This window comes from Pongo abelii, chromosome 19, assembly GCF_028885655.2.
Source record: "Pongo abelii isolate AG06213 chromosome 19, NHGRI_mPonAbe1-v2.0_pri, whole genome shotgun sequence".
Classification (NCBI taxonomy): domain Eukaryota; kingdom Metazoa; phylum Chordata; class Mammalia; order Primates; family Hominidae; genus Pongo; species Pongo abelii.
Window position 1 is genome coordinate 26960927 of NC_072004.2, and position 15907 is coordinate 26976833.

The 15907-nt window shown below is 55.0% G+C and overlaps 1 protein-coding gene across 1 annotated transcript in view; it reads left to right on the plus strand.

Moving 5' to 3' along the window:
- LOC129051309 (uncharacterized) overlaps positions 1-15907 on the plus strand; it is a 231677-nt gene that overhangs the window by 203667 nt on the left and 12103 nt on the right. Inside the window, exon 3 of the mRNA XM_063718485.1 lies at positions 14388-14675. Coding sequence (XP_063574555.1) covers positions 14388-14675 — 288 coding nt within the window. The remainder of the gene's footprint in view (positions 1-14387; positions 14676-15907) is intronic.

Consider the following 15907-nt stretch of genomic DNA (forward strand, 5'->3'; position numbering starts at 1 on the left):
TATTTAAAGGGGACTCAGCCAGACTGCCACGAGCGGAGCGCGAGTCGGTCCAGCCAATGCGCATGCGCGAGGCGCGAGCGGCTTCTGCCGTCACAGTGCTTCCCACGGTTGTCTTAGAAACCCGTCCCTGAGGCTTGGCAGAGCAGGAGCCCTCCGTGGCAGTGCTTGGGTTGCGGGGCTCTGAGGCTCCGGTCTGACCTCTCCACGGGGTCGACGGGAACGTCTCCGGATGCCAGGAGTCGCAAAGGGCCGACCAGGATGAGGAAACCCCAGGCGGAGTACGGCTGAAGCAGCACGGCATCCCAGCCTCAGGCCTGCCCGGACGCTGTTGGTGTGAGTCTCCCCAAAAGTCTTGCCGCCGTCATCTCGAGGACAGGTCGGCCTGCGTGCCCCTGGGCTGTTCTCTCACCCCAGGGTCGTTCTCGTCGAGAGCAGAACCCCGCAGCCTCAGGGGTTGCCTGGGGGGGGTGTGTTTCCATGCCTCTGCTGTATGACTCTGTTTCTGTGTGTGTGTGTGTGCGTGTATGTGTGCGCGCGTGTGTGTGTGTCTCCCATCCTCTCTTCTCTCTCTGTCTCTCAGTCTCTGTGTCTTTCTTTCCCTCTCTCTGTCGGTTAGTGTGTGCGTGCCCCTCTGCGTGTGTGTCTTTGGCTGAATGTGCCCTGTGCAGCACAAGGCGATTTCTGGCATGTCGGCCTGTCTTTGCTGAGCCTCTTTCTGCGTCTCTGCCTGGGTCATGAGGCCGGCTGTCAATCGTTTTCGCCGCCGCGGATCCGCTTTGGGTGTGTGAAGGCCTGGCCCACGTGAGGAGATGCATCGGTCCCGGAGCAATTGAAATCTCATCCCCATCATGAGCTGCCTCTTTTCTAAGATCAACATGACCACACAGCAACCAAGGAAAAGAGCCCCACAGGAGCTCTTTGTCCCGCAGTAGGGAAGCAGGACCACATCACAGAAGATGGTTGTACCTTTTCACGGCTCTTCTCTGAGAAATGAAGCCACACCACCATACCGTGTAGAAGAAGCAGCCGGGAATGGGAGATGGCAACAATCCCTGTCACTGTCACTGGAACGCTGGCCTCTCTGGACAAGCCACCCTTTTGGAAGCCCTCCCCTTATGCCCGTGGTGGTGGCACGGCGCTGTATCCTGCCGGGGCTCTGGCCTCTGCTCTATCCTCCCTCTTGCTCTGCCTCACCTGTTTCTCAGGGGCCTGGATGCCTCTCGCTCTGGCCCAATGTCTTCAACAAAGATGACTTCCCAGTCCGTCAGGGACACACTTCCTGCAGATCCGTGTCATGATGGTATCTCTCTCCAAACGTCTTTCTGCTTCATTGGGCAGGTCTCATGACCCTGGATTTCTTGGCTTCCATACGTGTCTCAGACAGGGAAGCTTCCTTGTTCTCCATGTTTCCCCTCATGGGTGGGTGGATTGCCTAGAATGAGCGCTAGGCGACCGTGACTGGCCTTGTCTTCTAGTACAGGTGGTGTCGCATTTCCTCTGCACTTCCTGTCTCATTCTTGAGGGACATCCTCTCCTCTGCTCCTGGGTGGACTGACTCCCTTGATCTTGTGGCCCAAACGAATGTCAGGGAACCAGAGGGACTGGGCTGGGGCTGGGGCTGGGGCTGGGGCTGTGTCTGGGGCTGGGGCTGGGGCTGGGGCTGGGGCTGGGTGCAGGGGAAGTTGCGTCAGGGCTACCAGGGAGGAGGAGGGTTGGGGGCGGGGCGAATTCTGCAGAAGATTCTTTGCTCCTCTGATAGGCATTGGAAAACCTGGCTTGGGTCAGGCACAGGCCCCCCACCCACCGAGTCCCAGGTGTTCTTTGATTTCCCTTGGCATTGACCGAAAGGTCACTTCTTCCCCCCTTCCACTGGCACATGCCTGGACACCACCGTTTGTTTCGCCGTCTCCCGGTATGCCTCCGGTGACACACGTTCACACCATCTGCTGTGGGATACGCCAGTGCCACGCGTGGTCACATGGTCTCCACCTCGGATTCGCCCCTGTTCCTGCCTGCACGTGTCCTGTAAAGCGCGGTCGGCTTTCCGGAGCCCCAGGGCTTTTAGAAGCGGAGCAGGCCACTGCTCTTTCGAAGGAGGAGGGAGGCAGAGGGCTGATGGATCAGTGAAGTTTCAGCTGACGCTACGCCTTGAGACCTATGGGATCATTCTGCGCTGCAGCGAGGCCCTGCCTGCCTCACCAGATGTGGTGAGCCCATCCTATCTCACTGGGAGGGGGCCAAAATCGGATCTGAACGGGAGTCCCCAGAACACAGCAGGCGTCCTGAAGCTCCCCTTCCCTCCGTGGAAGTCGGCTCAAGGAGATCCTGAGGGCGGGACTCCTGGGGGTTTGGCCCTGAGACAGGGCAGCGGCGGCCCCATCTCCCACGGCGTCCCAAGCTGGACCCCGTATCCACACGCCGCCGCGGCTGCAGCAGGAGCCTCGCTGCAGCCGCGCAGCGGGGGCATTATTTAAAGGGGACTCAGCCAGACTGCCACGAGCGGAGCGCGAGTCGGTCCAGCCAATGCGCATGCGCGAGGCGCGAGCGGCTTCTGCCGTCACAGTGCTTCCCACGGTTGTCTTAGAAACCCGTCCCTGAGGCTTGGCAGAGCAGGAGCCCTCCGTGGCAGTGCTTGGGTTGCGGGGCTCTGAGGCTCCGGTCTGACCTCTCCACGGGGTCGACGGGAACGTCTCCGGATGCCAGGAGCCGCAAAGGGCCGACCAGGATGAGGAAACCCCAGGCGGAGTACGGCTGAAGCAGCACGGCATCCCAGCCTCAGGCCTGCCCGGACGCTGTTGGGGTGAGTCTCCCCAAAAGTCGTGCCGCCGTCATCTCGAGGACAGGTCGGCCTGCGTGCCCCTGGGCTGTTCTCTCACCCCAGGGTCGTTCTCGTCGAGAGCAGAACCCCGCAGCCTCAGGGGTGGCCTGGGGGGGGTGTGTTTCCATGCCTCTGCTGTATGACTCTGTTTCTGTGTGTGTGTGTGTGTGCGTGTATGCGTGCGCGCGTGTGTGCGTGTCTCCCATCCTCTCTTCTCTCTCTGTCTCTCAGTCTCTGTGTCTTTCTTTCCCTCTCTCTGTCGGTTAGTGTGTGCGTGCCCCTCTGCGTGTGTGTCTTTGGCTGAATGTGCCCTGTGCAGCACAAGGCGATTTCTGGCATGTCGGCCTGTCTTTGCTGAGCCTCTTTCTGCGTCTCTGCCTGGGTCATGAGGCCGGCTGTCAATCGTTTTCGCCGCCGCGGATCCACTTTGGGTGTGTGAAGGCCTGGCCCACGTGAGGAGATGCATCGGTCCCGGAGCAATTGAAATCTCATCCCCATCATGAGCTGCCTCTTTTCTAAGATCAACATGACCACACAGCAACCAAGGAAAAGAGCCCCACAGGAGCTCTTTGTCCCGCAGTAGGGAAGCAGGACCACATCAGAGAAGATGGTTGTACCTTTTCACGGCTCTTCTCTGAGAAATGAAGCCACACCACCATACCGTGTAGAAGAAGCAGCCGGGAATGGGAGATGGCAACCATCCCTGTCACTGTCACTGGAACGCTGGCCTCTCTGGACAAGCCACCCTTTTGGAAGCCCTCCCCTTATGCCCGTGGTGCTGGCACGGCGCTGTAACCTGCCGGGGCTCTGGCCTCTGCTCTATCCTCCCTCTTGCTCTGCCTCACCTGTTTCTCAGGGGCCTGGATGCCTCTCGCTCTGGCCCAATGTCTTCAACAAAGATGACTTCCCAGTCCGTCAGGGACACACTTCCTGCAGATCCGTGTCATGATGGTATCTCTCTCCAAACGTCTTTCTGCTTCATTGGGCAGGTCTCATGACCCTGGATTTCTTGGCTTCCATACGTGTCTCAGACAGGGAAGCTTCCTTGTTCTCCATGTTTCCCCTCATGGGTGGGTGGATTGCCTAGAATGAGCGCTAGGCGACCGTGACTGGCCTTGTCTTCTAGGACAGGTGGTGTCGCATTTCCTCTGCACTTCCTGTCTCATTCTTGAGGGACATCCTCTCCTCTGCTCCTGGGTGGACTGACTCCCTTGATCTTGTGGCCCAAACGAATGTCAGGGAACCAGAGGGACTGGGCTGGGGCTGGGGCTGGGGCTGGGGCTGTGTCTGGGGCTGGGGCTGGGGCTGGGGCTGGGGCTGGGTGCAGGGGAAGTTGCGTCAGGGCTACCAGGGAGGAGGAGGGTTGGGGGCGGGGCGAATTCTGCAGAAGATTCTTTGCTCCTCTGATAGGCATTGGAAAACCTGGCTTGGGTCAGGCACAGGCCCCCCACCCACCGAGTCCCAGGTGTTCTTTGATTTCCCTTGGCATTGACCGAAAGGTCACTTCTTCCCCCCTTCCACTGGCACATGCCTGGACACCACCGTTTGTTTCGCCGTCTCCCGGTATGCCTCCGGTGACACACGTTCACACCATCTGCTGTGGGATACGCCAGTGCCACGCGTGGTCACATGGTCTCCACCTCGGATTCGCCCCTGTTCCTGCCTGCACGTGTCCTGTAAAGCGCGGTCGGCTTTCCGGAGCCCCAGGGCTTTTAGAAGCGGAGCAGGCCACTGCTCTTTCGAAGGAGGAGGGAGGCAGAGGGCTGATGGATCAGTGAAGTTTCAGCTGACGCTACGCCTTGAGACCTATGGGATCATTCTGCGCTGCAGCGAGGCCCTGCCTGCCTCACCAGATGTGGTGAGCCCATCCTATCTCACTGGGAGGGGGCCAAAATCGGATCTGAACGGGAGTCCCCAGAACACAGCAGGCGTCCTGAAGCTCCCCTTCCCTCCGTGGAAGTCGGCTCAAGGAGATCCTGAGGGCGGGACTCCTGGGGGTTTGGCCCTGAGACAGGGCAGCGGCGGCCCCATCTCCCACGGCGTCCCAAGCTGGACCCCGTATCCACACGCCGCCGCGGCTGCAGCAGGAGCCTCGCTGCAGCCGCGCAGCGGGGGCATTATTTAAAGGGGACTCAGCCAGACTGCCACGAGCGGAGCGCGAGTCGGTCCAGCCAATGCGCATGCGCGAGGCGCGAGCGGCTTCTGCCGTCACAGTGCTTCCCACGGTTGTCTTAGAAACCCGTCCCTGAGGCTTGGCAGAGCAGGAGCCCTCCGTGGCAGTGCTTGGGTGGCGGGGCTCTGAGGCTCCGGTCTGACCTCTCCACGGGGTCGACGGGAACGTCTCCGGATGCCAGGAGTCGCAAAGGGCCGACCAGGATGAGGAAACCCCAGGCGGAGTACGGCTGAAGCAGCACGGCATCCCAGCCTCAGGCCTGCCCGGACGCTGTTGGTGTGAGTCTCCCCAAAAGTCGTGCCGCCGTCATCTCGAGGACAGGTCGGCCTGCGTGCCCCTGGGCTGTTCTCTCACCCCAGGGTCGTTCTCGTCGAGAGCAGAACCCCGCAGCCTCAGGGGTTGCCTGGGGGGGGTGTGTTTCCATGCCTCTGCTGTATGACTCTGTTTCTGTGTGTGTGTGTGTGCGTGTATGTGTGCGCGCATGTGTGTGTTTCTCCCATTCTCTCTTCTCTCTCTGTCTCTCAGTCTCTGTGTCTTTCTTTCCCTCTCTCTGTCGGTTAGTGTGTGCGTGCCCCTCTGCGTGTGTGTCTTTGGCTGAATGCGCCCTGTGCATCACAAGGCGATTTCTGGCATGCCGGTCTGTCTTTGCTGAGCCTCTTTCTGCGTCTCTGCCTGGGTCATGAGGCCGGCTGTCAATCGTTTTCGCCGCCGCGTATCCGCTTTGGGTGTGTGAAGGCCTGGCCCACGTGAGGAGATGCATCGGTCCCGGAGCAATTGAAATCTCACCCCCATCATGAGCTGCCTCTTTTCTAAGATCAAGATGACCACACAGCAACCAAGGAAAAGAGCCCCACAGGAGCTCTTTGTCCTGCAGTAGGGGAGCAGAACCACATCAGAGAAGATGGTTGTACCTTTTCACGGCTCTTCTCTGAGAAATGAAGTCGCACCACCATACCGTTTAGAAGAAGAAGCTGGGAATGGGAGATGGCAACAATCCCTGTCACTGGAACGCTGGCCTCTCTGGACGAGCCACCGTTTTGGAACCCCTCCCCTTATTCCCACGGCGGTTGCATGGTGCTTTATCCTGCCTCGGCTCTGGCTTCTGCTCTGTCCTCCCTCTTGCTCTGTCTTCCCTCTGTTGTTTCCTTCCTCTTGCTCCTTCTGAGCTGTCCTCCCTCTTCCTCTGCCTCCCCTGGCCTAGATGCCTATCTCTGTGGCCAAATGTCTTCCCTGTCTGTCAGGTACTTCCCAGTCCTTGACTTCCCATTCTTTCAGGGAGACACTTCCTGGAGATCTGTGTCATGATTGTTTCTCTCTCCAAACGTCTTTCTGCTTGATTCGGCACGTCTCATGACCATGGAGCTCTTCGCTTCCATAAGTCTGTCAGACAGGGAAGCTTGCTTTTTTCCATGTTTCCCTCATGGGTGGCTGGATTGCCAAGAATGAGCGCTAGGCGTCCGTGAATGACCTTGTCTTCTTGCACTGATCGTGTCGCATTTCCTCTGCACTTCCTGTGTCATTCTTGAGGGACATGCTCTCCTCTGCTACTGGGTGGACTGACTCCCTAGATCTTTTGGCCGTAACGAATGTCAGGGATCCATGGGGACTTGGCTGGTTGTGGGGCTAGGCCTGGGGCTGGGTTTGGGTCTGGAGATGGTGCTGGAGCTTGTTGCAGGGGACGTTTTGTGAGGGCTACCTGGGTGATGGAGCTTTGGCGGTGGGGTGAATTTCGCAGAAACCTCTTTGCTCCTCTGGTATTAATTTAAAAATGTGGCTCCAGTAAGTCACAGGCCCCTTCCTCGTTCCAGGGTATTCTTTAATTTTCCATTGCTGTGATGGATATGTCACTTTTTCCCCTCTTCCACTGGGCACATGTCTAGACACCACCGTTTGTTTTGGTGTTGCCCAACATTCCTCTGGTTATACACATTCATGCCATCTGCTGTGGGATGGTCCAGTGCCACGCGTCATCCCATGGTCTCCACCTGGGATTTGTCCCTTTTCCTGTTTGCACGTGTCCTGTAAATTTCTGTCGACTTCCGGAGCCCCAGGGCTTTTAGAAGCCAGGTAGGCCAGTGCTCTTTCAAAGGAGGAGGGAGGCAGAGAGCTGTTGGATCAGTGAATTTTGAGCTGACGTCATTCCTTAAGACCCATGGGATCATTCTGTGCTGCAACCATGCCCTGTCTGCCTCACCAGATATGGTGAGCCCATCTTATCTCACTCGCAGGGGGCCAAAATCGGATCTGAATGGGAATCCCGAGAACCCAGCAGGCGTCCTGAAGCTCCCCCTCCCTCAGTGGAAGTCGCCATAAGGAGGTCCAGAGGACAGGACTCCTGGGGGTTTGGCCCTGGGACAGGACACCCGCGGCACCCTCTCCCAGGCTGTCCCAAACTGGACCCTGGATCCAGTCGCTGCGGAGGCTTCAACAGGAGCCCCTCTGCTACCGCAGAGTTGCCATTGTTTAAAGGATCAGCAGCCAGACTTCCAGGACCAGAGCTTTAGTCGGCCCAGCCAATGTGCCTCCGCAAGGCTCTAGCTGACTGTCTCTTCACAGTAATTTCCACTGTTGTCTTAATATCCAGTCCCTGAATTTTGGCATAGCAGGAGTTCTCCATGGCTGTGCTTCAGTGAAGGGGCTTCGTGCCTCCGGCCTGTCTTGCAGGAGTTTTAATACCCTTCCCATTGTGTGCTGGCTCCTTGCTAGGACCAAGATGACGGCATCCCCGCCAAGGACAAAGGCCTCACAGGTGCTCATTGTCCACCCGCAGGAGTGTGCCCACAGACCTTCAAGAAGACGGTTCTCACTCCTCTCGCCCTTTGCCCTCATTGAGAAATCTACCCAAAGCTATACACTGGGATTGAGAAGGAAGCTGGCAACAAGATGGGGCAAGCATGTCTGTCACTCAAACACTGGCCTTCCTCGCCAAGTCACCCATTTGGCACTTTTTCCTGGATGCTAGTGATAGTGGCATTGTGTTGTGACATTGGCCTCTGCTGTGTCCTCCCACTTGCTCTGTCTGCCCAGTTCCTGTGACGCCGAGAGGCTTCTTATTCTGGCTCCATGTCTTCAACAAAGAACACTTCCCAGTCCATTAGGGAGAAATTTCGTTGGGGTCCCTTTTATGATTGCTTCCTTCTTCAAACCGATTTCTGGATGATAGGGTGTGATGATCCTGGAGTTCTGGGCTTCCGTACCTGTCTTGGACAGGGAAGCTCCCTTGGTCTGCATGTCCCAAGTAATTGCTTCATGGTCAGTCCAGGAAGAGCGGGAAGCAACCCCACCGTGGCTGACCTTTGCCTTCAAGGAAAGTTAGTGTTACATCCCACTTGCCCTTCCTCTCTCATTCCTGAGGGCCATCCGGTTCCTCTGCTCCTGGGGAAAGTGCCTTCAGGCACCGAATCTTTTGGCTGCCACGGATGTCAAGGAGCCAAAGGGACTGGGTTTTGCTGGGTGCAGGGGAGGTGGCGTCAGGGGTACCTACCGGTGGCAGGATGTCGGTGTGGTGTAGTTTGTCGAAACCTCTTGGCCCCTCTGGCAGTCATTCCTGAATGTGGCTTGGACTCAGGCACAGGCCCTGTCTCACAGCTTTTCTGGTGTGCTTGGCTTTTCCTTGGCTTTGTGTGGGAGGTCCCAGTGACCCACCTGCGCACACCTGGACATCACTATCCATCTCAGCGTCGCCCCATACGGCAATCAAAGACACACACTGACTCCATCTGTTCTTGGGGAACATTAGTGCCACGTGTTGTCACATTAGCTCCATCTTGGACTCGCTTCTGTCTGTCCTTGCACATGCCGCGGAAAGCGGTGTCGGGATGCCAGAGTCCCGGACCTTGGAGATGAAGTCAGGCCACTGCTCCACCTAGGAAGGAGGGAGGCAGTGGGCTCATAGGTTAGTGCATTTTCAGCTGACAGTACGCCTTGCAGCCCTTAGGATCTTTCTGTGCCCCAGCGAGACCCTTCCCGCCTCACTGCATTGTAACCCCATTCCTGATCACCCCGTGCGATCCATAGTCAGATCTGAAGAGGAGTCCAGAGAGCCCAGCCGCACCCTGAAACTCCTCCTCCACAGGGAACCGAAGAAGAAGACCGATCAAGAAGGTCCTGATGACAGGACCTCTATGGGTCCAACCCTTGGGTCTCCCGCAGGACCCTCTCGTAGTCCTCTTCCCACCCGCGGCCTCGGACTGCGCTGCCGCCGCCACCGCTGCCCCGGTACCCTCAGCCGCGCGTCGCTGCCATTTTTTAAAGGATCAGCAGCCTGACTCTCCGGAGCAAGAGGAGATTCGGCCTCGCCAGTGCGCAAGCGCAAGGCCTGAGCCTCCGCTTTGGTCGTAGTGATTGCCACCTTTGCCCGGGGATGGGTCCCTGAGACTTTGCGAAGTAGGAGCTCCGGTGTGGTAGTGCGTCAGAGTCGGGTCTGAGAGCAGTCCTGGCCACGGCATTAACAGGATGGTCTCCGGAGCCTGGGATTCTCGGAGGGTCGACCATCAGGAAAAAACCTCAGAAGGAAGAAACCTCAGGCGTATCGCCAGGGCGGCAGCGCGAGATCCCAGCCTCAGGCCTGGATTCGGGGAGGGTCGACGAGACCCGTATCCCAAACTTCACTTCACCCACCGCCGCCCCAGTCCCCGCAGCCGCCGCTCCGGGATCATTTTTCTTTTCTTTCTTTTTTTTTTTTTATAGTCGGAGTCTCACTCTGTCACTCAGTCGAGTGCAGTGGCGGGATCTCAGCTGACTGCAAACTCTGTCGCCCGGGTTCAAGCGATTCTCTTGCCTCCACCTCCCGAGTACCTAGGACTAGAGGGATTAGTCAGCGTCGGGGCTAAGACCAGTCCTGGCCAGGGCATCAACAGGATGGTCTCTGGAGGCCGGGATTCATGGAGGGTCGTCCAGGAGGAAGAAACTGCGGGCGGAGGGCCGGGGAAGCAGCGCGGGATCCCAGCCTCAGGCCTGCACGGACGGTGTGCCAGTGAGTCTCTTCAAAAAAGGAGAGGTTTGCTTATGTGTCCGTGGGCTGCTCTCTCACCAGTGGGTTGTAGTCATGGAGAGCAGAACCCAGAAAATTCAGGGGCTGCCTGGGGGTAGGTGTTACCATGCCGCTGCTGTACGTCTTTGTGCGTTTGTGTGTGTGCGTATGTGTCTCTCTTGTTTCTCTCTCTCACCTTTCTCACTCATTTGCTCTGTGTCCGTCTGTGTGTGTGTGTGTGTGTGTGTTGGGACACATGTGCCCTGTGCGCCAGAGGTCGGTATCTTCTACGTCCGCCTTTCTTGTGGTCAGCCTGTCCTCGCCTCTCTGCCTGGCTTGTGTGGCCGGTTGTAAGTCATTTTTCAGGTGGCTCCAGTTTAGGTTTGTGAAGGTCCAGATGAAGTGGGGAGCTGCATCTCTCTAGTAAGAATTTAAATCACCTCCCCACCCTGAGAGGCCTCTTTTCTAGGATTAAGGCCTCCACCCCACAGTCAAGGATAAAAGCCTCACCGGAGAGGTCATTGTCTACCTGCAGGAGCAGTGCGGAGCGACCTGAAAGAAGATGGTTCTCGTTCGTCTCTCTCTTTCATTTTCTTGAGAAATCTAGCCACAGGGTAACACAGGTTTTGAGAGGATGGGAACGGGACGTGGCAAGGATCTGTGAGTGTGCAGGCTGTGTTTCACATATCATTAAACATAGTCTAGTGAGGGTTCTGCAGATAGCTGGCGTTTCAGTTTGTTTTATTGAATCAAGGAAAAGAAAAAATGCTGAGAAAAAAATGACACATCTTGCCTGCCAACCCATCTGACTGTTACAAATTTAATAGAAATTTTAATTTATCTTCAATTGTAAAGGTCCTTGGCAGTGATACCTAATTTTCTAAGATAGCCTTGCTTTATATTGTATGATTAAGATGTCATGCATATCAGAGTATCTGGAAATTCTTCCCAACGTCCTTTACATAGGTGATTAATCACATTCCCAAAATAACATACAAAAATGAATAACAAAATCTTTTTAAGTTGTGGTTGCTTCATGCACAAAACATTTCATGTGTGTCTGGCACTCTTCCGGGCACAGATTTCATCTTAACCTAAGTATTGAAATGCTTGTGCTGTTTGATTAATTTTTCTATGTAAATACTTTGATAATAAGCTACATTGAGGCTGGGTGCAGTGGCTCACACCTCTAATCCCAGTTCTTTGGGAGGCTGAGGCCAGCGGATCACAAAGTCAGGAGATCAAGACCATCCTGGCCAACACGGTGAAACACTGTCTCTTCAAATATAAAAAGAATTAGCCAGGTGAGGCCAGGATATGGCTTATGCCTGTAATTCCACACTTTGGGAGGCTGAGGAGGGTGGATCACCTAAGGTCAGGAGTTCGAGACCAGTCTGCCCAACATGGCAAAACCCTGTTTCTAATAAAAATACAAAAAATTAGCCGGGTGTGGTGGCAGGTGCCGGTAATCCCAGCTACTCGGGAGGCTGAGGCAGAAGAATCCCTTGAACCCAGGAGGCGGAGGTTGCATTGAGCTGAGATCATGCCATTGCACCATGGGTCCTCGGTGACAAGAGTGAAACTCTGTCAAAAAAAACCTGATCTATACTAAAAATACAAAAATTAGACCCTGAAGGTCACGTCCAAATGAGAAAGACATTGTTTGGCTCAAGACATTGTTAGTCTGCACTAAGGAATAGTGCAGACTGGACAAGTGAGGTGACTGACACCTGTAACCCCAGCACTTTGGGAGGCCGAAGCTGGTGGATTACCTGAGGTTAGGAGTTGGAGACCAGCCTGACCAACATCGTGAAACTCCATCTCTACTAAAAAAAAGTTCATGAAAATTAGCCGGCTATGGTGGTTCATGCCTGTAAATCCCAGCTACACAGGAGGCTGAGGCAGGAGACTCGCTTGAACCCGGGTGGCAGAGGTTGTGGTGAATGGAGATCACACCACTGCACTCCAGCCTGGCAACAAGAGTGAAACTCTGTCTCAAAAAACAGAATAGTGCAGAGTAAGAGCAGATTTATGTATGTATGTATGTATGTATGTATGTATGTATGTATGTATGTATTTTCAGAGTAGCAGGGAATCTGGAATTTTGGGTGAAATGTCTGTTTCCAGAAGCTGAAAATGCTCTCAAATGGAAAATTCAGGCTAGCCTCTATCAAGCTTCTCCTTGTTCTATGTGTGAATAGCATGGGACAGAGGGAACAGCTTGAGCCAAGGCAGGATGGTGGGATGGGACAGATGGCCAGGGCTGCTGCACTGGGGGCCGTAGTGGAGAATTTGGCTGGAAATGCAGGTGGGACCAGACCATGAAGAGTCTCAAACACAGACCTGAGGACTCTGACCTTTATCCTGGGGGTGGCAGGAAACCATGCTATGTGAAGGAACAAGGCTGTTTCTCCCTCAGCACTAGCGCAAGCAAAGGCCAGGGAGGCCCTCAGTGGAAGCTTGCTGCTGGATTTGTTCATGTGCCTTTTCTCCTGCCTGCAGTAGGGTCAGAATGGCCTGGGGTACTGCACACTTCCTGCCAGGAATAGAAGGCCCCACAGCTATAGCACCCCTCTTCCCTTTAGTTCTTTGGAAGGATGAGCAAACTATTCAGCCTCTCTGAGCCTCAGTTTTCTCATCCATAAAATGAAGACAGTACACTAACCTCGCAGGTCACAAGGATGTTATGAAATTTGGTGAGCACAGCATAGCAGGTGTATTTTTGGGTCCTATTATTACATGTGAACCAAGTTGCCTTGTAGAAAAGGCACAGGCTCAGAGGACTTGTGTTTCAATCCCACTATGCCCCTGTAATGCCCACCTCTCAGGGATGATGGAAAGATTAAATTCACGGAGATGATGCTTGTGCAGCATCTGATACCCAGCAGATGCCTAAGAACCTAACCTACCACCCACCTGAGCAAGCACAAGCAGTCCTGCTCCTCCTGCAAGCACTGGGGATGCTGCCAACCACCCACCTTAGAACACTGCTCCTCCTCCCTCTCTGCAGGGGGCATTTTGTAGGCCTCAGTCGCTGGGCTTGCTGTCCTCTCACCTGCCACTCAGTGCGGGGCTCAGGGCATGAATCTTCACCTTTGCAAGAAGCTTCTCTATGCATCCCTGTCCCCAGGCTTCCTGAGTGCATTCACCTATTGTCTTATTTATAATCAGGACAGACTTGCTCCCCACTGTGTAGACGAGGAAATGGAGACCTAGAAAGGGAAGGAAAGACCAACACTCTGAGCACCTGCAATATGCCTGAGGCAATGTACCCATTAGCTCTGCTTCACAGCAGCCCAAGAGGGAGGTATTATTCTTCCCCTGTGTAAATGTGGGTGTTGAGGCTCAGAGAAGGGCAGTGACTTGTCCAAGGTCACATAGCAAGCAAGCGTCCGTGGCTGAGGGCAAACCCAGGTCTTTCTGACTTCAGAGTGTGGGATTTAGAACAAATATTTGCAACGTGAGGTTGACAGATCCATCCCCTAGTGCTGTTCCAAGGACCAGATGGGGTCATAAGTGTGTGAGTACCTGACATGGTGCCCAAGGACCAGGAGTAGAAGCAGAATCCCATCCACCTCCACCTAATCATACAGAGAAGAGAGACAGGAGCCCAGGGAGGGCAGTGCTGTGCCCAAGCTGTCAGCAAGCAGTAGGCAGAGCCCAGTCCCCTGCTTTCCCGTGCCCACCCCTTCCCAGTTCAGGGCAAGGCCACCTCTCCAGGGCCTTTCCCTCCCCTAGAGAGGAAACTCCCCAAGTTCCTCTGAGCAGACAGGAGAGCGAATGAGAGCAGAAAATTCCACTTCGGCACACACACCTGGAGCCTGAGGCTGAAAGCTGGAATCCCAGATTTTGACACTCAAGAAGGCACCTCCACACTCTTTCAGCACCTCCACCTGGGACCTTCATGAGAACCTTGCTTCCCTCCCAGGGGAGAGGGGGTGACCCAGAGACACTGGGGCCCTTAGAAGGGACTATGAGTTGGCACTGACTGCAACAGCATGGTGGGATTGTGGGTGGTGTAGGAAGCAGGGGAAGCAGATCACAGCACTCAGGATGGCCAGAGCTGAAGGCATCAGAGTCCTCTGCCCTTGCTCTGCAAAAAAAAACCCACAGCATATTCCCCTCCCACTCCACACCATCCATGGTCAGCAGTCGGCCCCAGAGGAGGAGAAGCGAAGCCTCAGGAGGACGGCAACCACGGCTGGCAAGGCTTTGGTGTTCTCCTGTTGAACTGCCCAGGTTGTCAGCATCAGACAAGGTCGCTCTGTGACCATGATGGGTCAAGACAAAGCAGCTATCATGGCTCAGCTCATGCAAAACATGGACAAAAGTGACCTCACACCCCCTCTCCTGTGGCTATGTCATGACCACTACCTCCTTGTCAATTGCAGGGTTAGCTTTGGTCTTGTCTTCCTTCCTTCTAGGTAAGATTGGGGAAGATGCCAGGTGATAGAATCCACCCTGCCTCTGACAGCATCCAATCTGGAGCAAAGGCTTCTTTCAACCCTCCCGCAAGCTTCCAATACAAGCCCAAATTCTGGAACAAGTCTTTTCCAAAACCTCCTTCAGAGAAGCTCCCTGGCTCCAGGCAGTGCTTCCTCCCCTCCCTGCAGCAGGAAGCCCAGCTTGCGAACTGCAAGTGTGCTCCAGGTGGTCGCTGGATGCAGGGTATTGACAGATGGATCCCATCGATACGCCTACTGCATAACCATGTAAGCATATCATCCCCCACTTGCACATGAGGAAACGGAGTTCCGCAGGGTGGAGAAGGGAAGACATAATTTGTCCTTCAAATGCGATACCGGTGAGATGTGAAACGCAGCATCCCTCATAACTCAGCGAGGCAGTGGGCACACCAGGACCCTCCCAGGCAGAGCGGGTGTGTGGTCGCCCCCATTGCATAGCATGGGCGGGAGTGGGGGAGACCACAAATATGTCTCGCCACCTCTCCACTTGCCTGACCTCCCTGCAGACCCCCAGGACAGGGTTAGCATCTGCTTACTGGCAGGCCTGGCCACCAGAGGTCTCTGCTCTTTTCTAAGTTCCCTGTGGTTGTGGTTCACAGGATGGGGGCTGCTCCTGAGATTCAGCACCACACAGGCACTGCACAGCACTGTGCCATTGTGGTGGGCACTCGCTTTCCAGATAGGGCCCATGTTGCCAGCAGACATGATGCATCATTTACCCTACCCTGAGTGCAATAGGTCGTTTTATAGAAAAAAATTTGGGCCAGTCATTGTGGTTCACACCTGTAATCCCAGCACTTTAGGAGGCCAAGGCATTCAGATCACAAAGCCAGGAGCTCAAGACCAGCCTTGCTAATATAGTGAAACATTGTCTCTATGAAAAATACAAAAAATAGACAGATGTGGTGGTGGGCGCCTGTAGTCCCAGCTACTCGGGAGGCTGCTGCAGGAGAATCCCTTGAACCCAGGAGGCAGAGGTTGCGGTGAGCCAAGATCATGCCACTGCACTCCAGCCTAGGCAACAGAGCAAGACCCCATCTCAAAAAAAAAAAAAAAAAAGAAAGAAAGAAAAGTAAAGGAAAAATATTTGTAGATGAATGAAGGTGACTCCTTTGAATATTGGAAATGATTTTATTTTAGCCATTGGTCTGGCAGTCATTCTGATGGGGTGACATGTGTCCCTGCCTTAGTCAGCAGAGCACAGGAGTGTGCTACACCTCCCCTCATCTGAAGATGCAGCCCTTGAGCAGGAACGCCTGTCTTTGTGTCATACCAACAGAGAGGATGTGTCTGGTTTCACCATTCACTGCAGAGGCAGAAATTACCCAGAAAGAAGAGATAGTCTGTTCCCGGGAGTGTGTCCTTTTGACTCAGCATGGGGGTCATCTCCCTTCCTTGGCCAGGTCCCCCAACCTGAACACAGAGGCAGAGAACATGTGAAGGGCTCCCATTCGCAGGTGGTCCAGGGTACAAGCACT